Genomic DNA, 22,204 nt, shown 5'->3' on the forward strand with positions numbered 1-22,204 from the left:
CAAAAGTCTGGAATTGTCCAAGTTGGATCTTTGGCATCACAGCCTGTAGCCACTCTCCAATAATAACATTATCAGTTTGGTTCACAGGATGAAACTTGGTAGGGAAGATACAAACTTATCATATATTATTAGTGTAGTGTGGCTACGCATGTAAGGTTGTGTGAATGTGAGTATCTTGGCAGCGAAAGTTGAAAAGTTCTGGAAAACCAGGTCAAAATGTCACCACTTTTAATAAAAGCCACTTTAATAGTAACATTTACTGTATAATTTCGTTACATGCAACATTGCTTACACAAACTAAGAATGTTGATATACATGCCAAAAGTACTCAATAACAAAATAATACCATAAGAAATAAATTTCACAATTTCCTAAGCAAAACGTACCAAAATAAAAATAAGTTTTGTAATTAAATGATTTCTTCGATTGATTGATTACAACAATTTCCCCAAATTTGTTATTAGTAAAAAATGTTATTGCAGTATCTTACCTGCAACTGGATGGATTCCAAACCTAACATTCTTCCCCTTGCTCCGTAACAGCGTGACCATTTCCGAAATGGGATATTGAGCTTTTGCAACGCACATTCCGTAACCTGGGAATCAGAAACAGTGACTATTACATGCTCAATAGGATGTCCATATACACTTCTATTTCCAAATGAAAGTACTACAAAACTTAATTGTGTATTTTGAACAAAGTCAATACTTGAATATTATATCAGGGCCACTACAATAAAATCCAGATAAAATTTCCAAAAAATAAAATATTAAATATAACATTTCTAAATTATAGAATTACTTCATAAATCTAGTTATGAATATCTTTTCCCTGTACATCTTAAAATACAGCGTATTTCTGAAAGTATCCGAACTGTCCGCAGCGCGGCGCGAGAATCGGTTGAGGGTTCAGGTAAGCTGCGCCATGTGGCAGTGGGGACCTTAACCTTCAATCCAAGGCCTCGCTCAGTTGCCTGCGAGCAGTGGTTGAGGTGCAATCGCTCGTGTTGTGTACACGGAAAAAACGTTGCGTCGAGAATTTGGTGGATTTGGTGAAAATGGAGCGCACTTTGGAACAGCACTATGCTGTGAAATTTTGTGTTAAATTGAAAAACTTTACGGAGACTTTAACCATGAATGGATGAAACCTGGCTCTTCGAGTATGACCCCGAAAGCAAGAGACAAAGTTCAGAATGACACACCACAGCGTCCCCTCGTCAAAAGAAGGCCCAGATGTCAAAATGAAAGGTGAAGACAATGCTCCTTGTCTTTTTCGACGTGAAGGGGGTCGTGCACAAAGAGTTTGTACGTGCTGGGACCAACGTGAATGCAGCTTCCTACAAAACAGTGCTTCAGCGTCTCCGACAGAGGGTCCAGCACGTCCGGTCTGACATTGACGACTGGTGGGTGCTTCACCACGACAATGCGCCAGCTCACACAGCGCTGTTGGTAGGTGAGTTCTTGGCAAACGTACACGTGGCAACGCTGCCTCATCCCCCTTACAGCCCAGACTTGGTACCGGCAGACTTCATTTTGTTTCCCAAGGTCAAAAGGGTGCTCAAGCATTTTGCGTCAATTGAAGAGGTTCAAGCTGCCATGACCGCAGCATTAAAGAGGGTGTCAGTCAAGGACTTCCAGCACTGCTGCGAACAGTGGAAAAGTTGCTATACTCGCTGTATTGAGGCTGAAGGTGTCTACATTGAAGAATATTGACAGCAGTTGTAATTGTAATCAATTAATTGTTTGCAAATAAATAAGTTCAGATACTTTCAGAACGGACCCTGTACAGTGGAACCCCAATTTTACATTTTTCCACAATGTTCATAGTCCAAATAAAGCAAAATGTTATAAAAGCTTCCCAGATTTTGAGTTTTCCCACCTTGGTCCCCCGAAGAAAGTAAAACCAAGGGTACACTGTGTACAATTAATTTACAGACATGCAAATATTGCACTACCGGGAAATCAATGAATTGTTTACTGTTAAGACTCAGAAATACAAAATAACATTTAATTATTCAAATTAACATTCAAGAAAATTAAGCAGTTTAGTTTATTTTGGAAAAGACACTAAAACATTTCAATATTAATCTAACTGTAACAAGGCTTGCATCCAGTATCCACAACAGATGAATGATGAACAGCTTAAAGAAAAGTGAGAGATATATCTCACATTTTGTAGGAACAAAAATTCCAAGACTTTTTCAGGACCCCCTCGATCTACTTTGTTTTTCACCATCGACAGGTAAAAATTAAGCAAAATAATCATGAAAAATATACATCCGAATCTTTCTAAATGGGTAATTTATAAGATTAACATACATTAGTAAGCACAGCAATTTTGTCCAGTTTGTGAAGAACATTAACAATACATGAAAAATACATGGTGCCACTAATTCCTGGTTAGTACACTGTTTATAAATTACAAGTTGTTCAAAAAATTTATTAAGTTATTGCAGGATCTTTAGCCTGTTGAACTTATTCGGAAATCTGATTTGTTTAAAAAAGAACTGCTACGATATTTCAAATCCTGAAAAAGTACATCAGCTCAGAAGAATTACACCTACAACTGCAAACCTGTGGAATTCATGACATATGTGAAGCCACTCTATCAACTCTCCCTGAAGTTTGGTAAGATTTGTCAGATGTCTGTATCCATGTTTTAATCTTTCATCCAGGTAAACTCCCTGATTTTAATGGGAATCAAATGTTAGTACCTTGCTGGCTAGTCAAGAGCCACTAATTTATGGTAAATGAAGGTCAAGATATTGGTACAAAATCTTGGCATATTTCGGGATCAAAAGCAGTAAATTAAATGGTGTTAAAATGGTGAATAAAACTCTACATTTGATTAAAAAACTACATTTATTACACAAAATTAAAATTTCGCTTTTACTTTTAATAGCATTTATATAGTTATCAGAGTGTTAGTTTATTTCTGTGTAAAGGAGTTCATTTTTATTTCTGAAATAATTACAGTAGAATTAATATAAGTTTTCCACGATTTGCATAACTCACAGGATAATTCAGACCTCAGAAGGTGCAAATCCTAAACATTGAGTTAAAATTGTATCTAAAGATATCTGTTTTGCGGTTACGTGGAGATAGGTAATTAACTCTGATAAACTTACTTTTCATTTTTCCACGTAAATTTCTTTCGCAATCGATTTCGCCACCCATCTGGTGGCTTCGTCAGGCACGTACTGTCTTGCTGTGGGCAGCATGGTTCCTTCTTCCGCTTGTGCTCGTGGCGGCGCTAGTTGATGCAGTCCTTTCACTTGTTGCCGTTTCCGTGCAGGGATAGTGCTTCCTTCTTTTACCCCACAACGGGGTTTTGGTGCTGTACGTGGCGGTTCCCGCTCTCATAGTCTGCTTTCGTGGAGCATCGCTTGTTTCCAAGTGCAGGTGGGCTTTTTTGTGAATGCTTGAGGTCCGTGCTTGGTTTCTTGTCATGGGGAAGGAGCAAGTTGGGTGGGTGCACATATCCCTGAGGTTAGTGTTGAGGTCGGCAGGAGTGGTCACTATTGCATAAGTTTCCTTTGAAAACCTTTCCAATGTGGATTTTGCTTGCATTACTATTTTGGCTGAGTCTATGTTATGGTTTTCATCTATGAGGTGGCAGGAAAGGCCTGGTGTTTTCCTCCCATGTCGGTGGTCAGCATCATGCTCCTTGAGCCTATCATTGAACCGGCGCTTTGTCATACCTACATACTTGCCTCCACATGTGCAGGTGATCATGAAGATGCCACTTCTTGCATTGGGGTCAGTGTAATATCCTTTGAAATGGGTTAGGTGGGAGGCTATGGAAGGAGGGGGTTGATCTGCTATCTTGAAATTGTGCCTGGTTAGAACTTCTTGAATTTCCTTGGTTAGGCCAGGATGTCGAGGGAGTCCGATCCATTTTACTTACGTGTTTTCTTTCTGGGAGTGTGGCTGGTTCATTTTTCTTCTTTTGGTAGTGTCCAGGAGGTGGAGGAGTTCCTGTTGGCTGTACCCATTGCTCATGCCAAGGGAGATGATGTGATTGAATTCAGTTTGCAGGTTTTTGGGTTCCGAGGTAAGGTTGATGGCCCTCTGGAAGAAGTTGATCCAAATGTTTTTCTGTCCTGCAGCGTGACCGCAAAGTTTGTGGATGCATTGCATTCCTGAGTTGGGTTTTCTGTACACATTGGTCTTCAATTTGTCATTTTTTATGCTTATGGCGAGATCCAGGTAGTTTAGTGTGCAGTCATTTTCTTCCTCTGGTGGTATGAAGTGGATGCTTGGGTGGGCCGAGTTAAATAATCACACAGCTTCTTGTAATTGTTCGTGGTTGTTGTAAAGAAGAATTGAGTCGTCAGTGTACCGTCTGTAGCCAATTCTGGAAAGGAGGGGTGAGGACAAGACATTGGTTTTTATTGCATACTTGGAGAGGATAGCGGAAAGGGGGTTTCCCATGGCCAGGAATTCGAACTTTAGGGCAGAGGTTTCCAGGCAAACTTTCAGGAGGGATATGATTAGTTCCGTCTCATACGGGCTTTTTTGTGTTAGTTAATAGCCACTTCTTGGTCTCACTTATTACAAAGCTTCTTGCTATGGATGGGTACATTTCCTGGACGTCTATGCTGGCCATTTTTATTTTGTCAGCTCCCACGTATCCAGTGACCATTTCTTTTATTTCCTGGCTGTTTCGGACACAGTACTTCCGATGGTGACCACGCCTGCCGATCTCAACACTAACCCCGGGGCCTTCAATAAAACCTGGCTTCCCACTATCAGGAATATGCGCACCCACCCAACCTGCTTCTTTCCCGTGACAAGAAACCAAGCACGGACCTCAAGCGTTTGGAAAAAAGCCTGCATGCACTTGCGAACAAGTGCCGCTCCACGAAAGCAGACAACGACAGCGGGAACCGCCGCTTACAGCACCAAAACCCCGTTGCGCGGTAAAAGAAGGAAGCACTATGCCCGCACAGGAACGGCAGAAAGAAAGGACTGCGTCAACTAGCGCCGCCACGAGCACAAACGAAGAAGGAACCACATGCCTGACGAAGCCACCAGATGGGTGGCGAAACTGATCGCGAAAGAAATTTATGCAGAAAAATGAAAAGTAAATTTATCAGAGTTAATTGTGTTAAGAGTTAATTTTGCATTTTGCAGTTCATTTCACAACATTTCGTGACCAAACATGGTACCAAATAGCACCTCACCTTTCAAAAAGATGAAAATTTAACACTAGAATGTGTTATTTCAAGTTTCATGTTTTTGTCAGAAACGAAATATGCATGCCCCTAGTCATTGAGCATTCAGACCCTTTTGCACTTTGTACCAATCACAAGGTGCTCTATTTCTAGCTTGTCCTGGAGTTTGGGTATCCAGATGCCATGTTTCGAGGATCCAGGTCCAGTATCTTTCTATTCAAGATACTGAACAAAAGGACATCCAGAGTCTGAATATGGTTCAAGTACACAATCATCTCAACTAACAGACTGAATTCACTGCACATAAAATGCCATCAAAACACCACATATCCCACCCCTTATGAACTATCATCTCTTGTGGAGGGGTGTAATTCCTCATCCAGTGTGCTTATTTTCAGTTCTGGCAACTATAAAATTACAAATAAAAAATATTTTACTAGTGCTTATACATACACCTTACCTGGTGTTATGATTATGTTTTTAGCATTGCTTATCAATTCTACAGCCCCCTCAACATTTACTTCCGTGTGAGTTCCTGTAATTTCCATAGGTTTTCCACCACCAGTCGATGAAGTGCCGTAACCACCAAGAATGACGTTTGGTAATGAGCGGTTCATAGCCTGAAACAAGCCCAAATATTTCACATCTGTCAATGCATGTTTCAGCAGATTTACAATTGAAAATGCACTTGATCTAGGATACATGAGTTACATTAATATTTGGGATAGTGCCGAAGAATTGGTACTCTTACTTAAATACGGTGGAACCTCGATTTTACATTTTCAGGGGACCAAGATGATAAAACTTAAAATGAAGGAAAATGTAAAATCTAATAGTGTTTTGCTCTATTGGTAATATAAAGATTGGATGTATAATGCAGGAAAATGTAAAATCTGGAAATATAAAAGTGGGGTTTCAAGTATCATCAGTATTGGTGGGAATTGGTGAGACCATCAATATCGATCGAAGTGGTATTTATTAGCCCTAATAAATATATTTTGTACATATATCAAAACCAGATTTGCAAATTATATAATTTACATTCATAAAAATAAAAGTTTGCATTAAATTACAGGTTACTTACAGATACATCAGACTGGTTCAATTATCGGTAATTAACTAACTAACTAACTCTCTAGTCTTGTTAAACCTTAAGGTTTATGGCTGCAGCAACACAAGCCTTCCATCTGCCCCTATCCTGGGCAAGATCAATCCAATCTTTTCCATCCTTACAGATTTCCTTTAGGCCCTTCTCAACGTTATCTCTCATCTTTGTCTTGGCCTTCCTACAGGTCTCTTACCATCCAGTTTCCCAACAAAAACCCTGTAAACTCTTCTTTCCTCTCCCATTCATGCCACAAGGCTTGCCCATCTAAGTCTTCTTGATTTAATTATTCTAAGAATATCTGGACATGAATACATATTATGCAGTTCTAAATTACATACCCTTCTCCACTCACCTGTCTCCTCATACCTTTTAGGTCCAAATATTTTTCTAAGAATTTTATTTTCAAATACTCTTATACTAATTTTTTACACAAACAAACTGATTCACAAATGTTTTGATTAATTTCTTCCATCCCTACAAAAATTCAGGAACAGAAATGTAATATTGGAATCAAGGTCCAATTATAGATATTTAACCTATTATATTACTATTAAAATGAAATTAATATAAGAAATGTATACCTTGCACATGATATATGACAAAATTGCACCAGAAGATCCAATGAGTGCTCCTACAATAGTCATAAGGTTGTTGTTCAACATGAAACCTTCAGCACACAGGGCCCATCCGGAGTAACTGTTTAGCACAGTAATCACCACTGGCATATCAGCACCTGGAAAGAGATGAAGCATTGGAATTATTAATAGTGAAATTTTAACTGATAGCAATATAGATATAAAATTTACTGATACCAATAACCGATATTCTACTGATCCAATATAAAATTCCAAATGGTTCATTGACCTCCCTAATAAATTAATGTTACCAGATGAACCTTACTTTTGCAATGCTAAAGAAACTGCATATTTAGACATTTACGAGGGCGATTCAATAATTATTGTCCCCGGCATACTTAGAGGATATGAATTGCAATGAATGATGGGGATATTGTAGCCTAATGTCTTAGATGCCTATATGCAAAATTTCAGAACCGTAGGTGCTACAGTAAATTTGTTTTTCTCTTTTTATGTGTAAGAGGTGGCACTTAGTTTGAAAAATGGAGAAAACCGAACAACGAGCTGTCATCAAGTACCTCCAGAAAAAGGGGCTAAGCCCAAAGGAGATTCATGAGGACATGGTCAGTGTGTTGGGTGATGGGGCTCCTACCTACCAGGTGGTAAAAAACTGGTGCCGGGATTTCCGTTGCGGCAGGGAAAGCTGTCAACAGGCCCCTGGTGCTGGTCCTCCAACAACAGCATCCACCCCAGAAAACATTGATGCTGTGCATGACATGATTATGGCTGACAGAAGAATCACGGTGCAACAGTTAGCAGACATCATGCACATCTCTGTAGGCTCAGTGGAAACCATTGTGCATGAACACTTGGGATTCAGAAAGGTGTCAGCGCGATGGGTCCCCAAAATGTTATCCCGTGAACAACAGAAAGACAGAGTTCAATGTTCAAGGGCTGGTTTGGAACTGATGGGGGTAGACCTGAAGCAGTTCTGTGATAGGTTTGTGACAGTGGATGAGACATGGCTCCACCACTATGATCCCGAGTCCAAACGACAGAGTATGGAGTGGCGGCACAGCAATTCACCTCCCCCCCGCAAATTCAGGGTGCAAGCATCAGCACGCAAGGTTATGGCCACAATTTTTTGGGATGCGAAGGGTGTGCTACTTATTGACTACCTGGTGGGACACACTGTTATTGGGGACTATTATGCAGCCCTAATCCCTAAGTTACGCGAAGCAATCAAGGAGAAACGGCGTGGGATGTTGCGGCGAAAAGTGCTGTTTCACCACGATAATGCTCCAGCACACAGAAGCCATGTTACTGGTGCCGCAATCCATGCTGCTGGTTTCCATGTGTTGGAACACCCTCCCTACTCACCCGACCTCGCCCCTAGTGACTTTCATTTGTTCCCGAAGTTGAAGGAGCACCTCAAGGGGACGCATTTTCCCTCAAATGCTGCTGTTATGGACGCTGTGGAAGAATGGTTCACGGCTCAGCCACAGACATTCTTTGAAGCTGGCATAGTGGCTTTACAGCATAGGTGGAAGAAGTGCATTACTGTGAAGGGGGACTTTGTGGAAAAATAATACTGCTTATATGTCAGGGACAATAATTATTGAACCACCCTTGTACTTTTAAAAAGCATGGACTGGAGATTATATGTTTACATCCATAAAATTATAACAAAATGGCACAACATTGCACTTATTGAAAGATATTTATATATATATATATATTGGTAATTTTACTAATAAACCAATATGCCTAAATCGACTGATGCCAATAGAGTACTGATTAACCTGTTCCATCCCTAATTAATACTTTTATAACGGAGGTTTCACAGTAAAGTGATTAGAGACAAATCACTTGGGAACAAACCAATCAACAGCAATGTTTTTACACTGCAGCAGCATTATATGTTGCACAAGTCTACCCTCGATTGTTGAAATCTTCAAGCGACAAAGCAGGTTGTTTTGGTGTGAAATATACCTAAAACTATACACTTAAGGGCGATTTCACACTGAAGAAACAGGCGACACATGTTACTTGGGAATGAGCTACTCAAGGGTAAAGTTTCAGACCATAGTGGCATGACAGGCTGCACAAGCCTGCGTTTGATTGGTGAAATCCTCAAGTGATACGTGTCACACGTTGGTGTGAATTCTTCCTAAGGGTGATCCAATACCAGAAAGATTTAATTTGCATTAAATTACCACTTTCAGTCAATACTTTGTTAAACTTCAGTTATTCTATGAGTTATGCAAAATATAAACAGATACTTTATTGCAGAATGTAAAATTTTCTTGGAATTACATGAAATGCACAATTTTCATTCATTCTATGACAATATTGTGTGGCAAAAGTGCTTTCCTTGATTAAGTTACAGCTAGTTCAATACTCAGATTATCTGGTATATAACACTCTGGATATTTTGAAGCTAAACTTTAGTAGATTCAGGGATGGCAAAAGAAAGAATGTGTGTTAAATTTCAAATACAGTATATGTATTTACATTTGTTGGTATTTATTTCATTTACAGTAGGGATTGGACTGATTAATTGGTACTCTATCAGTATCGGCCAATATAGGCATATCGGTGTATCAGATTACCGGTTAAATTACCGATTATGTTACCGATCCAATATATTGATAAATATCTGGTAATTTAGTGCAAAATTATGCAACTTTGTTGTAATTTTTATGGATCATTGCCATGCCCTACATTCTAAAAAAGTAAATGTCTAAATATGCAATTTCTTTTGCACTGCCGTCACCTTGAAACACACATTTATTAAGTAGGTCAATGAACCTTTCAGGTTCTTCAAGAACCATTTCTAATTTTATATCAGATCGGTAGAATATCGGTTATCGGTATCGGTAAATTTTATATCTGAACTTTATAGGTATGAGCCAAAATTTCATATCGGCCCATCCCTATTTGCGATGAGCCAAAAGTGGCAGAAAAACGAAGTAAAATAAACCACATAAACCAAATGATTTAATTTATAAATATGAATATGGAAACACACATACCTACTGAAAAATAACTCAATCTGAATATTACCAGATGATTAACAAACTTGAGACAAAAGTAATTGTTACCTTATAAGATACATTACTAATCACATAATTTATAATGATTTATCAACAGGTAATTCCAAAATCTTCGATAAACATGCTTCACAAATTTCGTTTTCACTAGTGGAATCTACATTTGTGTTATTCAAAAAATTCTAAGATTTCAATATATTTTTTTAGTGAATAACTTGAACTTTGTAAGCTATTAATACCCTTGAATGTAACACATTTGTTTATTATTTTAATAATTTCTAAAAACCTACAGATAATCTGAATTATTTCTGGGATGACCAGTTTCCAAGTTTTCATCTACACATTCCGTTGTGCCAAGACATATCTTCAAGATGTTTAGGTGCTCCAATTTTTAACCCTGAAGTAAAACATACCATATTTTCTAAGTAATTAGATATCACTGTCATCGTCTGATAAATATGATAACTGCAGCGACACTATACATCTTTTAAGTTTGAAGCTCTCAATATAAATTGAAATTTGATCATAATATTTCTAAACTCCTTATTGCTTTATGTGATTTTCTGAATAATGTAGATCATTCCTTTTTCAATATTAAAGAGGCCTCCCCAATGGCACAGTCTTCGCCTTATAATCAAGGGACCCTGGGTTCCATACCCAGGAGGAACTTAGTGGTTTGGATCCCACTTTAAACTGTAGGTCCAGTCTGGATTAGCCTTACTGTGCATAAAGTGGATTTAAAACACCAAATCAATCATTCAATATTAAATATTCTAGATCTACTGATATCTGTGCAGTAGGTGTGGTTTTGCTGAAAACACTGAATGAAGCAAAGTACGAGGGATGATCGAAAAAAAAAGGTTACAAAGCCTATTATGGCGTATGTGTTAGACATAGCTGGAAGATCAACGCACCTGACGATGGAGGGCACTCAACACTAGTCCTCGATGTAATCACCTTTTTTGTTCAAGCATTTGTCATGGTTTTCCATACCGGTTGCACAGAAATCCGAGTCAATTTCTCGTAGCCACCGTGAGGCAGCTCTTTTGACATCATCACGTGTCAGATAATAGTGGCCAGTCAACCAAATGGTAGTCCCAGCTCAGCTGATATTGAGCGTAATTTTCTTCTTCTGTCCTCACGAATACACTCATCCACAAGAGCACAGTTCACGTCAGTGATTGAGGTAATGGGTCTACCGCTGTGTCCAGGGTTGTCATTAATAATACTGGTCCGTCCTTTGAAGGCACGACACCACACTTCGTTACATGTTGCCTTCAAATTACCCCCTCCCTATACACCTCCACAATCTGCCTATGAATGTCAGCAGGTGTAGTGTTTTTGGCCCACAGGAACCACACTGCTGCCCTCACTGCTAGTCTTGACCAACTTTCTAGATGAGTCACCATTTTAAATGTCCACTTCTCGGGTATACATGGTCAGAATCCGAAGTACTCAAACCCGCAACAATACAAACATGTTATTAATTTACACATACATTTTAGTTACGTTACTGTGAATAAAACAAAAGTTATATGCTTTGTAACCTTTTTTTCCGATCATCCTTCGTATAAACTGAAGTGTCTCAGCTATTTTCTTGGATAATCTGGTCGGTCTAATTTACATTATTGTATGTAGGATGAATGTGGTTATAGTATGTTGTTGCACAAAAATGAAAAATTTCTTCAACATTTTTCGATGTTGAGTGTATAGAAATAAATAAGACCAATTTATGTAAGGAATCATTAAATAAGCGCGTACCTCCAATAGCAGCTGTAAGCGTGACTCCCATAGTCATAGACAATGCACTAGTAGCACCCAACATAGAAAGTCCCACCGTCATCGATGGGTCGGCAAAGTACCAGATCATGGCACCAATATTGGCAGCCATGAGTCCAGAATTCAGCACATGACGGCCAGGCAGGAGAAGTGGTGATGAATTGAGCAAGCCCTGGAGCTTTCCATAAGCAATCAAGGAGCCACTGTTAAAAAAGAAAATATTTGTGTATTAGTTACATTAAAGTGTAAGTGTGTAAAGAGCATAAAACTAAAGCACTGGAAGTTCCTTTTAGATTAACAATAATAATAAAAAAAAAAACATAACGAAAATGTAGGTAAAATGTACCAATGTTGCTGGTAAATTGTGGTAAGTTTAGAAAACATGATAAATTATTTGACTAAATATCTTAGTGACACCCCCTACAAATTGAAATTCTTGCAGTACACTCACTTTTTATCAAAATTAGTCTAAGTTTTATTTACACATTGACTAGATGAAATGTAGGAAAAAAGGATTTGAAGATCACACACTTTCTTTGTCAAGTTCAGTTCATCTTATTTCATAAAACTGGATTTTTCATAATTAAGGCAAATTCGAAGTTTCTTAAAAGCTGATAAATACTTTTCAAATGTTTTTACCACTAAATAAAGCAAATTCCAAGTAAAAAATCAAGATTTGGCTAATAGTTTACTGAAAAACAAGCCACTGAAAAATTCCAATATATTTTATTGAAACAATTCTTAAAGCTTCCCTAGTGCTGTGAAGTGACTTCTTAACCCTTAAGGCCGGTTTGACGTACAGCGTACTAACCTATACATTTCTACCATGGGCAGTTTGACGTACACCATACGTCCACATCATGGCTCTAAATGAATGCCTGTTCCGTGCCAATATGGCACGGAAAGAAACAAATTTTCTTCTGCTTGCTAGTGAGACTATTTTACTGCCAAATAGTGTCATTTTGCGAAAATATTTTGCAAAAGTTACTTTTGTTTGTCCCTTGTTTGCAGTAGTTTTTCGTAAAAAAAGGATGGCAGGGAGGAGCAGATTGAAGGATCTTGCGAGTGACAAAAATCGTGAAATTATTGAAGAAAGTGACGATGATTCATCCTCTAGATTATTGTCAGGTAGTGAGGAAAGTAATTTAGACTACGCTGAAGTGGAATCTCCATAAAAAATTCAGCATTTTAAACAATGCTGTGGGAATCTACTGTGTTTCTGATTTTACAATTACCGCCCAGGTACTAGACTTCTGGGTATTAAAATTTCAGCCTTAGGGATTAAGCTTGTTGACAATACATGGTGTGATATATATTTTGAAAAATAACTGCAGTAAAATCTTGATTATATCATTTTTGATAGAACAAGTGAAAAAACTTAAAAGGAAGGAAAATTTAAATTGCACGTACTTAAAATCTGTGTACTAGGGCCACATGCATATTGTGCAAAAAATATCAAAATTTTGGTATGAGAACTAGACACATTTTGGGATCAAAAGCGATATATAAAATGGGAATTCAGTGTTAAAATGTCTAATATAATCCTAAATCTGATTTAAAAACAATATCTTACACAAAATAACATTTCTTATATTTTACATTTTCCCGTATTATACATTCAATTTTGATGATCCCAAAATAGCAAATTGGCATAAAATATTCCTCTATTTTACATTTTCCTGCATTTTAAGTTTCTTCGGCTTGGTGCCCTGAAAAATGTACAATAGATGTTCCACTGCATGTAGTTATCAGACTATTTACATGTATGTAGTTATCAGACTATTTACATCTATTCCTGTGTAAAGGGGTGCAATTTTGTTTCTGAAATTCTTAAAGAATAGTTAATCAATAATTTTGCGTAACTCACAGGATAATTAAGACTTCAGAAAGTATTGTCGGTAAATTAATTCCAAATTTTGTGTTTAATAGTTTATTTCACATTTTGTAGTCCACTTCACGTCATTTTGTGTCAACACATGATAGGAAAATTCACCTTGTACCTTCAAAAACATGAAAAATGAACATTACAGCATGTTATGTCACATTTCGTGTCTCCATCAAAAACAAAATATGCATGTCTCTATTACTATAAATCTGTGTTCTGGAAAACTATTCTAAGCTATTTTAGTTAGAATTTTTGGACTGCAAAATGGTTTTATCACTAAAAAATGTATGTCTTTTCTGCCTTGTTAGGTTAATTGAGACCATGACGAGGTACAGGTGATTAGATGAAGTAGAAAAAACCGCCATAACCAAGCAGGACTGAAATCTGAAACATTCGGTGACAAGATTGGGGGTTCAGCACCTGATATGTTTGTACTGAGACAGACAGGGAAAAAAATGAACATTACTGAGGTGAGATGAATAAATGTAAAGATTCATTTGAAAGCATTTTTCAACATTCCCCTTAACATACAATGAACCATACCTGAAAGTAACTCCTCCAATGTACGTTCCAAGGAAGACAGCAGTCTTCATAACATTAGCAGAAGGGTCTGTGGCAAAATTAGGGAAGTCGTGTATGTAGGTTGCAATGCAGGTCAACACAGCAGCCATTCCTACCAAACTGTAAAGAAAAAAAACTTAAGTTTGAAGAACTGTATATACATTAAAGAGATTTTACGAGGGTTACTCAAAAAGTAAGTTCTGCTGTGCTATTCAGGATAAACATGAACATATTTACAAACCACTTGTATAGCCATTTGATGTACAGTGGAAAGAAATACCTTCCCCATAGGTCTACTGGAAATAAATCCCTATGTATACTGTAGTATCTACGTACCATGTATGCATACACTACTTTTCACATAGTAGCTGTGAATGTTGTTTCACACCATTGTTATAGCACAGCACCAGTTTCTTTTTTTAGCATTTAACAATGCTACCTATGATGAACACCATTTGGTAACAGCTTCTTTGACTTCATTATGATAACAGACATGCTGACAGCATGGAAGGATTTCAGATGTGCGATGCACATGAAAATCACCAAGTCCACGCTATAGGGAATATGATCTAATTTTTCCCAGCCAAATCTATGTGCACCACAGAGGGCCGACTGCTCCACGAATCATCATGCACATTTCTGCATCCTTTATTGAAAAGTTAAATCAATTTCCATACCACCTTTTCCATACATATCACAAAGTTGTCGATAAGTTTCAGCCGATTTCACATTCCTTGCACTTCTCTCACAGCAGACTTCTCAATTTTCTTAAGCTTTATAAATGCACAGTCCAAGGTGGAACTGCTGTTCGAATACCTGTACGTGTAAATGACATTCGTGCTGTGTCAAAGAATCAAGAAACTCGGCATATATGAACACCATTGTTGCAGTTTCAATATTTGCAAACAGATTGATTGATTGAATTGCTTTATATTACTTTGCTTCTTGTGCCACTTTTGGCTAATTTGCAAAGATGAGGATGAGTGATGATATGATGAAATTGATGAATTGACACTCACAAACATCCATGTCCAGGCCAGGATTTGAAACCGGGACCCCTGGCATCGTAGCGCGATGTGCTAACCACTCTGCCACGGGGGCCGGCATTTGAAAAAGAACTTACGTTTTAGATAACTTGCATTTATTTTTCTATATCTAGTCCAGGCAGTTTTTCAATACTCTCATAAAGCGAAGTGATGAAGCTTGAAATTTACCACATCCCAACATACTAGTCGATAATTTTTGGACCAATTCTGATACAGATTTTTAACCCCCCCCCCCCCCAACAAACACACACACACACACACTTGTTACATAATTGTGCCATTTGAGCAAGAAATTTAATAAAAAAACATGTTTAAAGTAAGAAACATTTCCTATTAAAACATGACTTAGTGGTAGCATCAACACTATTTATTGCAAATATTGAATAGGGAATATGAACTTTGCCAATTACTGATCAGGTACTGATAACTACAACCAATACTCTACCAATCTTGAAATAAAAATTGCAAATGTTCCACGAAGACCCTAATGAAGATCAATTGTGACTACCAGACAAAACATGAAAAATACTGTGAGAGGCTAAAGAAAGTTCGATACCTGTGAAAAGCTGCCACCAACTGAGGTAGATCGGTGATCTCTATCTTCTTCGCAATGACAGTGCCTAGTCCTCCTCCGATGGCCATGCATCCTGCCATCTGGGCAAGAACTTCAGTAGTTGGGGCCATGTATCCGAGAGTTGCAGTAATTCCTCCTGTCACACCCATCTGTAAAGATTACAGAGGATTTTATACCTTACAACCTTACAGTTACCATTTCTAAGAACATCTCCAGGCTTTGCATGGACTTTAAAATAATAATAAAAACAAAACTCAACATTAGTTAAAAATAATAATAATAACCCATGGTGCAACAGTCCGTGAGGGCCAGGGCCTACCTATTGACTGCCGGCCTCTCTCCCACCCGCCAAGGCCAAGGCCACCTTTGGCAGGTGGGAGATCATCTAACCAGTTACAGGATGACATTGTGGTCAAGACGACGAACTCCCAGTCAACGTTGGAGGTATCCCTGACCAGGTTATGCTACTCATTCGTCCTCAATTCCCTCACGAAGATGGGTGGCCACCAGACCCATACACAGGCTGAAATCTCAGGAGAAAAGTTCTTAAGTTTACCGCCAGGAGACTCAAACCTGCACACGTCCCATAGCCAGAGATCAAAGCATGATGCCTTATAGTGCACGGCCACGGTGCGGGACTCTCAACATTGGTTAAATGGTAAAATATTTGAAAGGTTAAATTAGGAAGATTGAAAGTTGGCCGTAGGGTGGAGCCAATATAACTCTGAACCAAAACTGATGCTATACCCTTACCAATCCCACCAATGCTGTAACAATTCAAAGCAGTTCAGAATGTTTATATATCTTACTATGTAAATCTTTCTGTTGAAAGTACCATATAAATATATCACCGGAGTTTTTCCTTGCAATATTCATAATTTCTCATGAGATCACTTAATTACATAATCCATTTCTCCCCACAATGTTGTTGCCAAAATAAAGAAAATTATGTATTTTCCATAAGTACCAAGATATTTAGATTCCACATAAGTGCCTTGTGGTATTTTTGCAGATTCTGAGAAACACCAGGACTCCAAAAAGTACGGGGTAAATAAAAAAGAACGAAACAACTTTACACAGTTATTATGACGTGACTATTTATGATACAACATTAAAGAATCCATCGATATAAAGAAAAGCTCTGGAAGTGTTATTCTGCACTTATGCAGATTTCCTGCTGCTTTGCCAGGATTGCTAGTATGGCAAAATGGTGAGTGACAAGCAGAAGGCATATTGTGTGTTGTAGTTAGCGAAGACTGGTTCAATCACAATGGAGATATAAAGGTTTTCTGTGCCCCACATTCACAAGTTATGTCTATTATCCTTCCAGTTTACCGAAACCTGAAAGCACTGAAAACAAGACGACCTAAAAAATCACCATCCTCTATGGCTGCCTGCATGTCCACACGAAACTCATACATAACCTCTGGTAATTTTCTGTCAAGGCTTGTAATAACTGCATTTTGTCAAGTTTTCACATCAGCCGTTTACCCATATTGTTTTCTGGGACAGCTGCAATTCACAACTTGATGGTGGGTGGATTTTCGAGGGCTCCTCGCAAACACATCCCTAATTCTGTTAACACACTCATTGGGCACACGTGGCCACGCAGTGCTGTCACAGACTCAACCTTTTCAAATTGTTTGTACCAATGGTATATGAACTTCTGAGATGGTGAATCACCACTGAGACACACTCATAAATGTCAATGCGATCAAATCAGTCTTCGTTAACTGCAACACACAATATGCCTTCCGTTGGTCACTTACCATTTTGCCACACTAGTGATCCTGGCAGAACAGCCGCAAAGCTACATAAGCACATCAAGTGGGACTTCATCTTCATGAGCTTATCTTTACACTGATGCCTTATTTGAGTTTCATTCATAAATAGTTACATCATAATAACTGTGTAAAGTTGATTCATTCATTTTGACTCACCCTGTGTTGACCGGTATCAGCGATTACATTCCAACTGATACTTTCTGCTACCAATGCATCGGTATGAATATAGGCTCGGCCCTAGATAGCAGCAAACTAACGAATATTCTGTCAAAAACTGTTGGTAAAACATTTTACTGCTTAACAGAAGTTGTGAGTTTTTAATTGTTTCCAAATCCCTGATAAGCTTGATGAACATCTTGGAAACGTGGCTGAATCATCATACTGAAAAGATAACCACTACTTACATCTTTCTCATTAAATTAAACTGATCACTGCTTTTCAACTTACCATGCCAAGAGCATTGCCCAGTCTCGAAGTCTTTTGCGAGCTCAGCCCGGCAAGTGCTCCAACGCAGCACAGAGAAGAACCCAAGTAGGCCATCTGGTGAATTTCCTGGTATCCGTTTGAAGCAGCCCAGATGTACCCGGACAGGAAGGCAGCTGCTGGGATTCCGTACAGGTAATTGAATTCTGGGGGATCGGTGGGGCTATAATGAAAGAAAAATTAAACTGTGAATGGGACGGTTCTTACACAGTGAAAATTCCCAATTCTATGATCCCTGATTTTCAGTTTTCCTGCATTATACATTTAATCTTCATGATCTCAATCAAACCACAAATTATAAAATTTTCCCAAATTTTACATTTTCCCCTATTTTGCTTTGCTTTTTGTGCCACTTTTGGTTAATTTGCAAAGATGGGGATGAGTGATGATATGATGAAATTGATGAATGGGCACTCACAAACATCAATGCACAGGCTGGGATTTGAACACAGGACCCCTGGCATTGTAGCACGATGTGCTAACCACTCTGCCATGTTACCATTTTAGGATTTTCATCTTAGTTCCCTGAAAATCGAGGTTCTACTGTATTAGATTGCTGATAATATAACTTGGAAGATTAAATTTTGTTTGTAGCATTTTAAAAGTGAAATTAGGATTTAATTTGTAAAAAGTTACCTGGCATCCAACATCTTATAGAAGCTAGTCATCAAGCACCTTTTTATTGACCTTAAAAGTAACACTTTTTATGAAAATAAGGAAATATTTCTATTATTACTTCAGTGGACTATTTTTAATTCGAACTCCAAGGGAACATACAAAAAAATTTAATTATGCAAAATTCAAACAAAAACATGTATCATGAAAGGATTTCAAGGAAATAAAGTTAATTTGAATTATGCAAGTTTGAATTAAAATGAGTTCATTGTGTATGTTTTTATTTTGCACTAAAACACAATATTCATGCATGTAAACAAAGTGATATCTTAACATGATGAATAACATAGTGACCCTCAAACAGTAATTTAATTAAATGTTTCAGCACTTACAGAACCCTCCAGTCAAGGATCAAGAAATATTTTCTTAACTGGGCTAATAGTTATGACTAGTCAACAAAAAATTATAAAAAGAAAGTATCATCCTTAAATAAACTGAAAAAAATCTGTCATGGCACTGCAAAGCATCATGTATCCCTGAAATGCAATTATGGAAAAAAAATTAGAAATTGAAGTCATAAAAAAAAAAAAACTGACTTTACTTTGAGGGTCAACTTTACAAAAAAAAAATTGACAAATTACAAGACCAAGATGAATAAACCGACTTTTACTGACAACACTGATGATTTTCAACATGCTAACAACATAAATTGCGTGACAAAGTTGTAAGTATATGTGTGACGCTCTTACAGAAAGTGGAATTACAAAATCAACAATTATTTTGTGCGATATTTTCTAATATCTAATGAAATAAGATATTTATTAGAATAACAAATTTTCTCTGGTCCTGTTGAAATCCCATGAAAATGTGCATTTTATTCAAAATTGAACTTGCAATTCTCTTCTCTTCTAAATTAGGCATATGTCTTACCATCCAAATTTTAACAAGACTACTTCTGACATGCATGACAATTCAACAAAATGCACAAAAATATGATTTTTATAATGTCAACAATAACATTACATCATACTTTTTTTATAGGGATGGGAGAGATTGATTAGTACTCTCTAGGTATCGGCATACACGTTCAATATATCTGTAAATATCTTATAATTTAGTACAATATTCTAACATTCTATTATGGATACAAACATATAATCTACATACCCTCCCGTTATTTTAACATAAATGTCTAAATATTTTTGCACTGCAGTCACATGCTAAAATAAATTTATTAAGAAGGTCAATTAACAATTTACATTCTTCAAGGACTATTCGGAATTTTATATCAGATCAGCCAAAATTTCATATCAACCCATCCCTATAAATTTTAATGTATGTATCCATTCGATATATACAATATCAATCTGAGTTTTTTTAAAAAATATTCATAATTTAACAAGAGATAATGAATGAATTAAAAACTAAACTCAATGGTGCCTCTGACGGGCAAGGCCTATCAAACAACCATTTTATTGGGAGAGGTGTAGTCAGTGCATTGAGTCCTATCACTGCTGTTCTTCTGGTTTTTGAGAAGTCCATTACAATTGCACTTTCCAGTAGATCCCCAATTGTCCTTGTGATATTGGTGAACACCAAAATCCCGAGGCTGTTCCCTGACACCACTCTGTACCAAAGGTGAGAGTGATACACACGTGGCTATGTAGAAACTACAATCAATTAATTACCGAATCAATTTATGCCAACAAAGTTGTTGCAACAATAAAATAAATTATGTATTTTTCCATAATTTCCAGGATATAGAGACTGCAAAAGTATTGGCTGGTTGGTGACTAAATCCCAACCAATATATTGATATTAGTATCTGAAGTGTAAAAGCATTGTATTAATGTAACGTTCGAAATGGATTACATGCAACTGTATTCCATTGAAGTGCCTAGTTCATGAATTACCTTCTAGGTTATCAAAACGTTGGTGCATGCCTTGAGCTTTGAGTTAAATAGATTCCATTACAGTAACTGGTTGGATTATCTCACCTCAGCAGGTGGAAGTGAGGCCGGCAGCTGGTAGGTGGCCCTCATGGGCTGTTGTGCCACAGGTTATTATTATTATTATTTATAACAACAAATGCTTTAAATAATTTCCCACCTGCAGAGGTGAGAAACATCCACCAATTACAAGGTGATGTGTGGTCAGGACAACCAACCCCCAGCCGTCGTAGATTTCCATGACTGGGTTATGTTACTCATTCATAGCTTCCCAATTTCCTCACAATGGTGGGTGCTATTGGTCCCATACACAGGCCAAAATCACATGAGAAAAGTTGTTACGCTTTCACCAGGAGACTCGAACCTGAACGTGCCACATTGCCGGAGCCCAAAGCATGGTGCCTTAGACCGCACGGCCATGGTGCAGGACTTATTATTATTATAGTAATTTATAATTGCATGGACTAGTTATAAAGACCTATGTCGATCAAACACCAAGGGGATCTGACAATCATATATAAGACATTAGTTCAATTTCCAGGGTTAATGAACTAGGTAAATTACGAAGAAACATACCGTCTGAACATATCCAACATCCTCTGCGTAACCAGAAATCCACCGTAGACGTTGATAAATGAAATAAAGGCTGCAGTAGCTGCCAATCCCTAGAAATAATTAAAAGTATGCACAATTACCAACCAGTATACATGTTAAAAAATATGGTTTAAAAATGCACAACAGAAAATATGGTTTACCAAAGTTGTACCTTTGGGAGGGGTAGGGGGTTCCAATAACATCTTCCAAAGACTTGCCAGAATGCAGGTGCACATGTGTGGCATACCTACACCCGTGGAGAGTTGGGAGTTAGGCAATTAGTATACCATGGAGCGTTGGTCGGTGCAGACGTGGATTGCGACGGTGGAAGCCTTCATCCAAACAGACACCGATTACTGTGGAGGAACAATGAATATTGCCATGCACCTGTTCCAAAGAGAGACAGCATTCTGAGGTGGGTTACACAGGGGAGAGCCATGGGCACATATTTTTGGTACAAAAAAAAAAAAAAATAATATTCAGTACAAAAACAGTCAATTTTGGGTTCAACAGCAATAAATAAAATAAAATTTCTGTGTTATAGTGGTGAAAAATTGGAACAAAAACTGCATGTAAAATAGATTTCGGTTTGAAAATTGTGAATATAATCCTAAATTTGATGCAAAAAATACACTTATTACACCAAATAAACATCCCTTCTAACAGTACATTTACGTAGTTAACAGAGTATTAAGTTTATTCCTGTACAAAGGGTCCAATTTTGCTTCTGAAATACTTACAACAAAATTAATCAATTTTCCGTGAATTGCATAACTTGCAGGATAATTCAAACTTCAGAAAGTGTAGCGTCTGTAAATAAATACTAAATTTCATTTTTAAGTCTATTTCACATTTTCCAGTTCATTTTGCATTATTTCGTGACAAAACAGGGTAGGAAAATGCACCTCACACTTTTCTGAAACATGAAAAATTAACATTACAACGTGTTATTTCATATTTTCATCAAAAAATAAATATGCATGCCTCTAGCCATGGGTAATGTTTTGAACAGTTAGTTGCCG

At 37.6% G+C, this 22,204-nt stretch overlaps 1 protein-coding gene across 1 annotated transcript in view; it reads right to left on the bottom strand.

Annotated features, from left to right (window-relative positions):
• LOC145993861 (NAD(P) transhydrogenase, mitochondrial-like) overlaps window positions 1–22,204 on the bottom strand; it is a 79,248-nt gene that overhangs the window by 23,603 nt on the left and 33,441 nt on the right. The window contains exons 11-18 of the mRNA XM_083129723.1: window positions 21,165–21,253; window positions 17,989–18,187; window positions 15,740–15,906; window positions 14,120–14,257; window positions 11,674–11,894; window positions 6,866–7,017; window positions 5,637–5,796; window positions 491–595 (exon numbers count right to left, since the gene is read on the bottom strand). Of these exons, the coding sequence (XP_082985849.1) occupies window positions 491–595; window positions 5,637–5,796; window positions 6,866–7,017; window positions 11,674–11,894; window positions 14,120–14,257; window positions 15,740–15,906; window positions 17,989–18,187; window positions 21,165–21,253 (1,231 nt within the window). The remainder of the gene's footprint in view (window positions 1–490; window positions 596–5,636; window positions 5,797–6,865; window positions 7,018–11,673; window positions 11,895–14,119; window positions 14,258–15,739; window positions 15,907–17,988; window positions 18,188–21,164; window positions 21,254–22,204) is intronic.

This window comes from Lepisma saccharinum, chromosome 10, assembly GCF_977018435.1.
Source record: "Lepisma saccharinum chromosome 10, izLepSacc3.1, whole genome shotgun sequence".
Lineage (NCBI taxonomy): Eukaryota > Metazoa > Arthropoda > Insecta > Zygentoma > Lepismatidae > Lepisma > Lepisma saccharinum.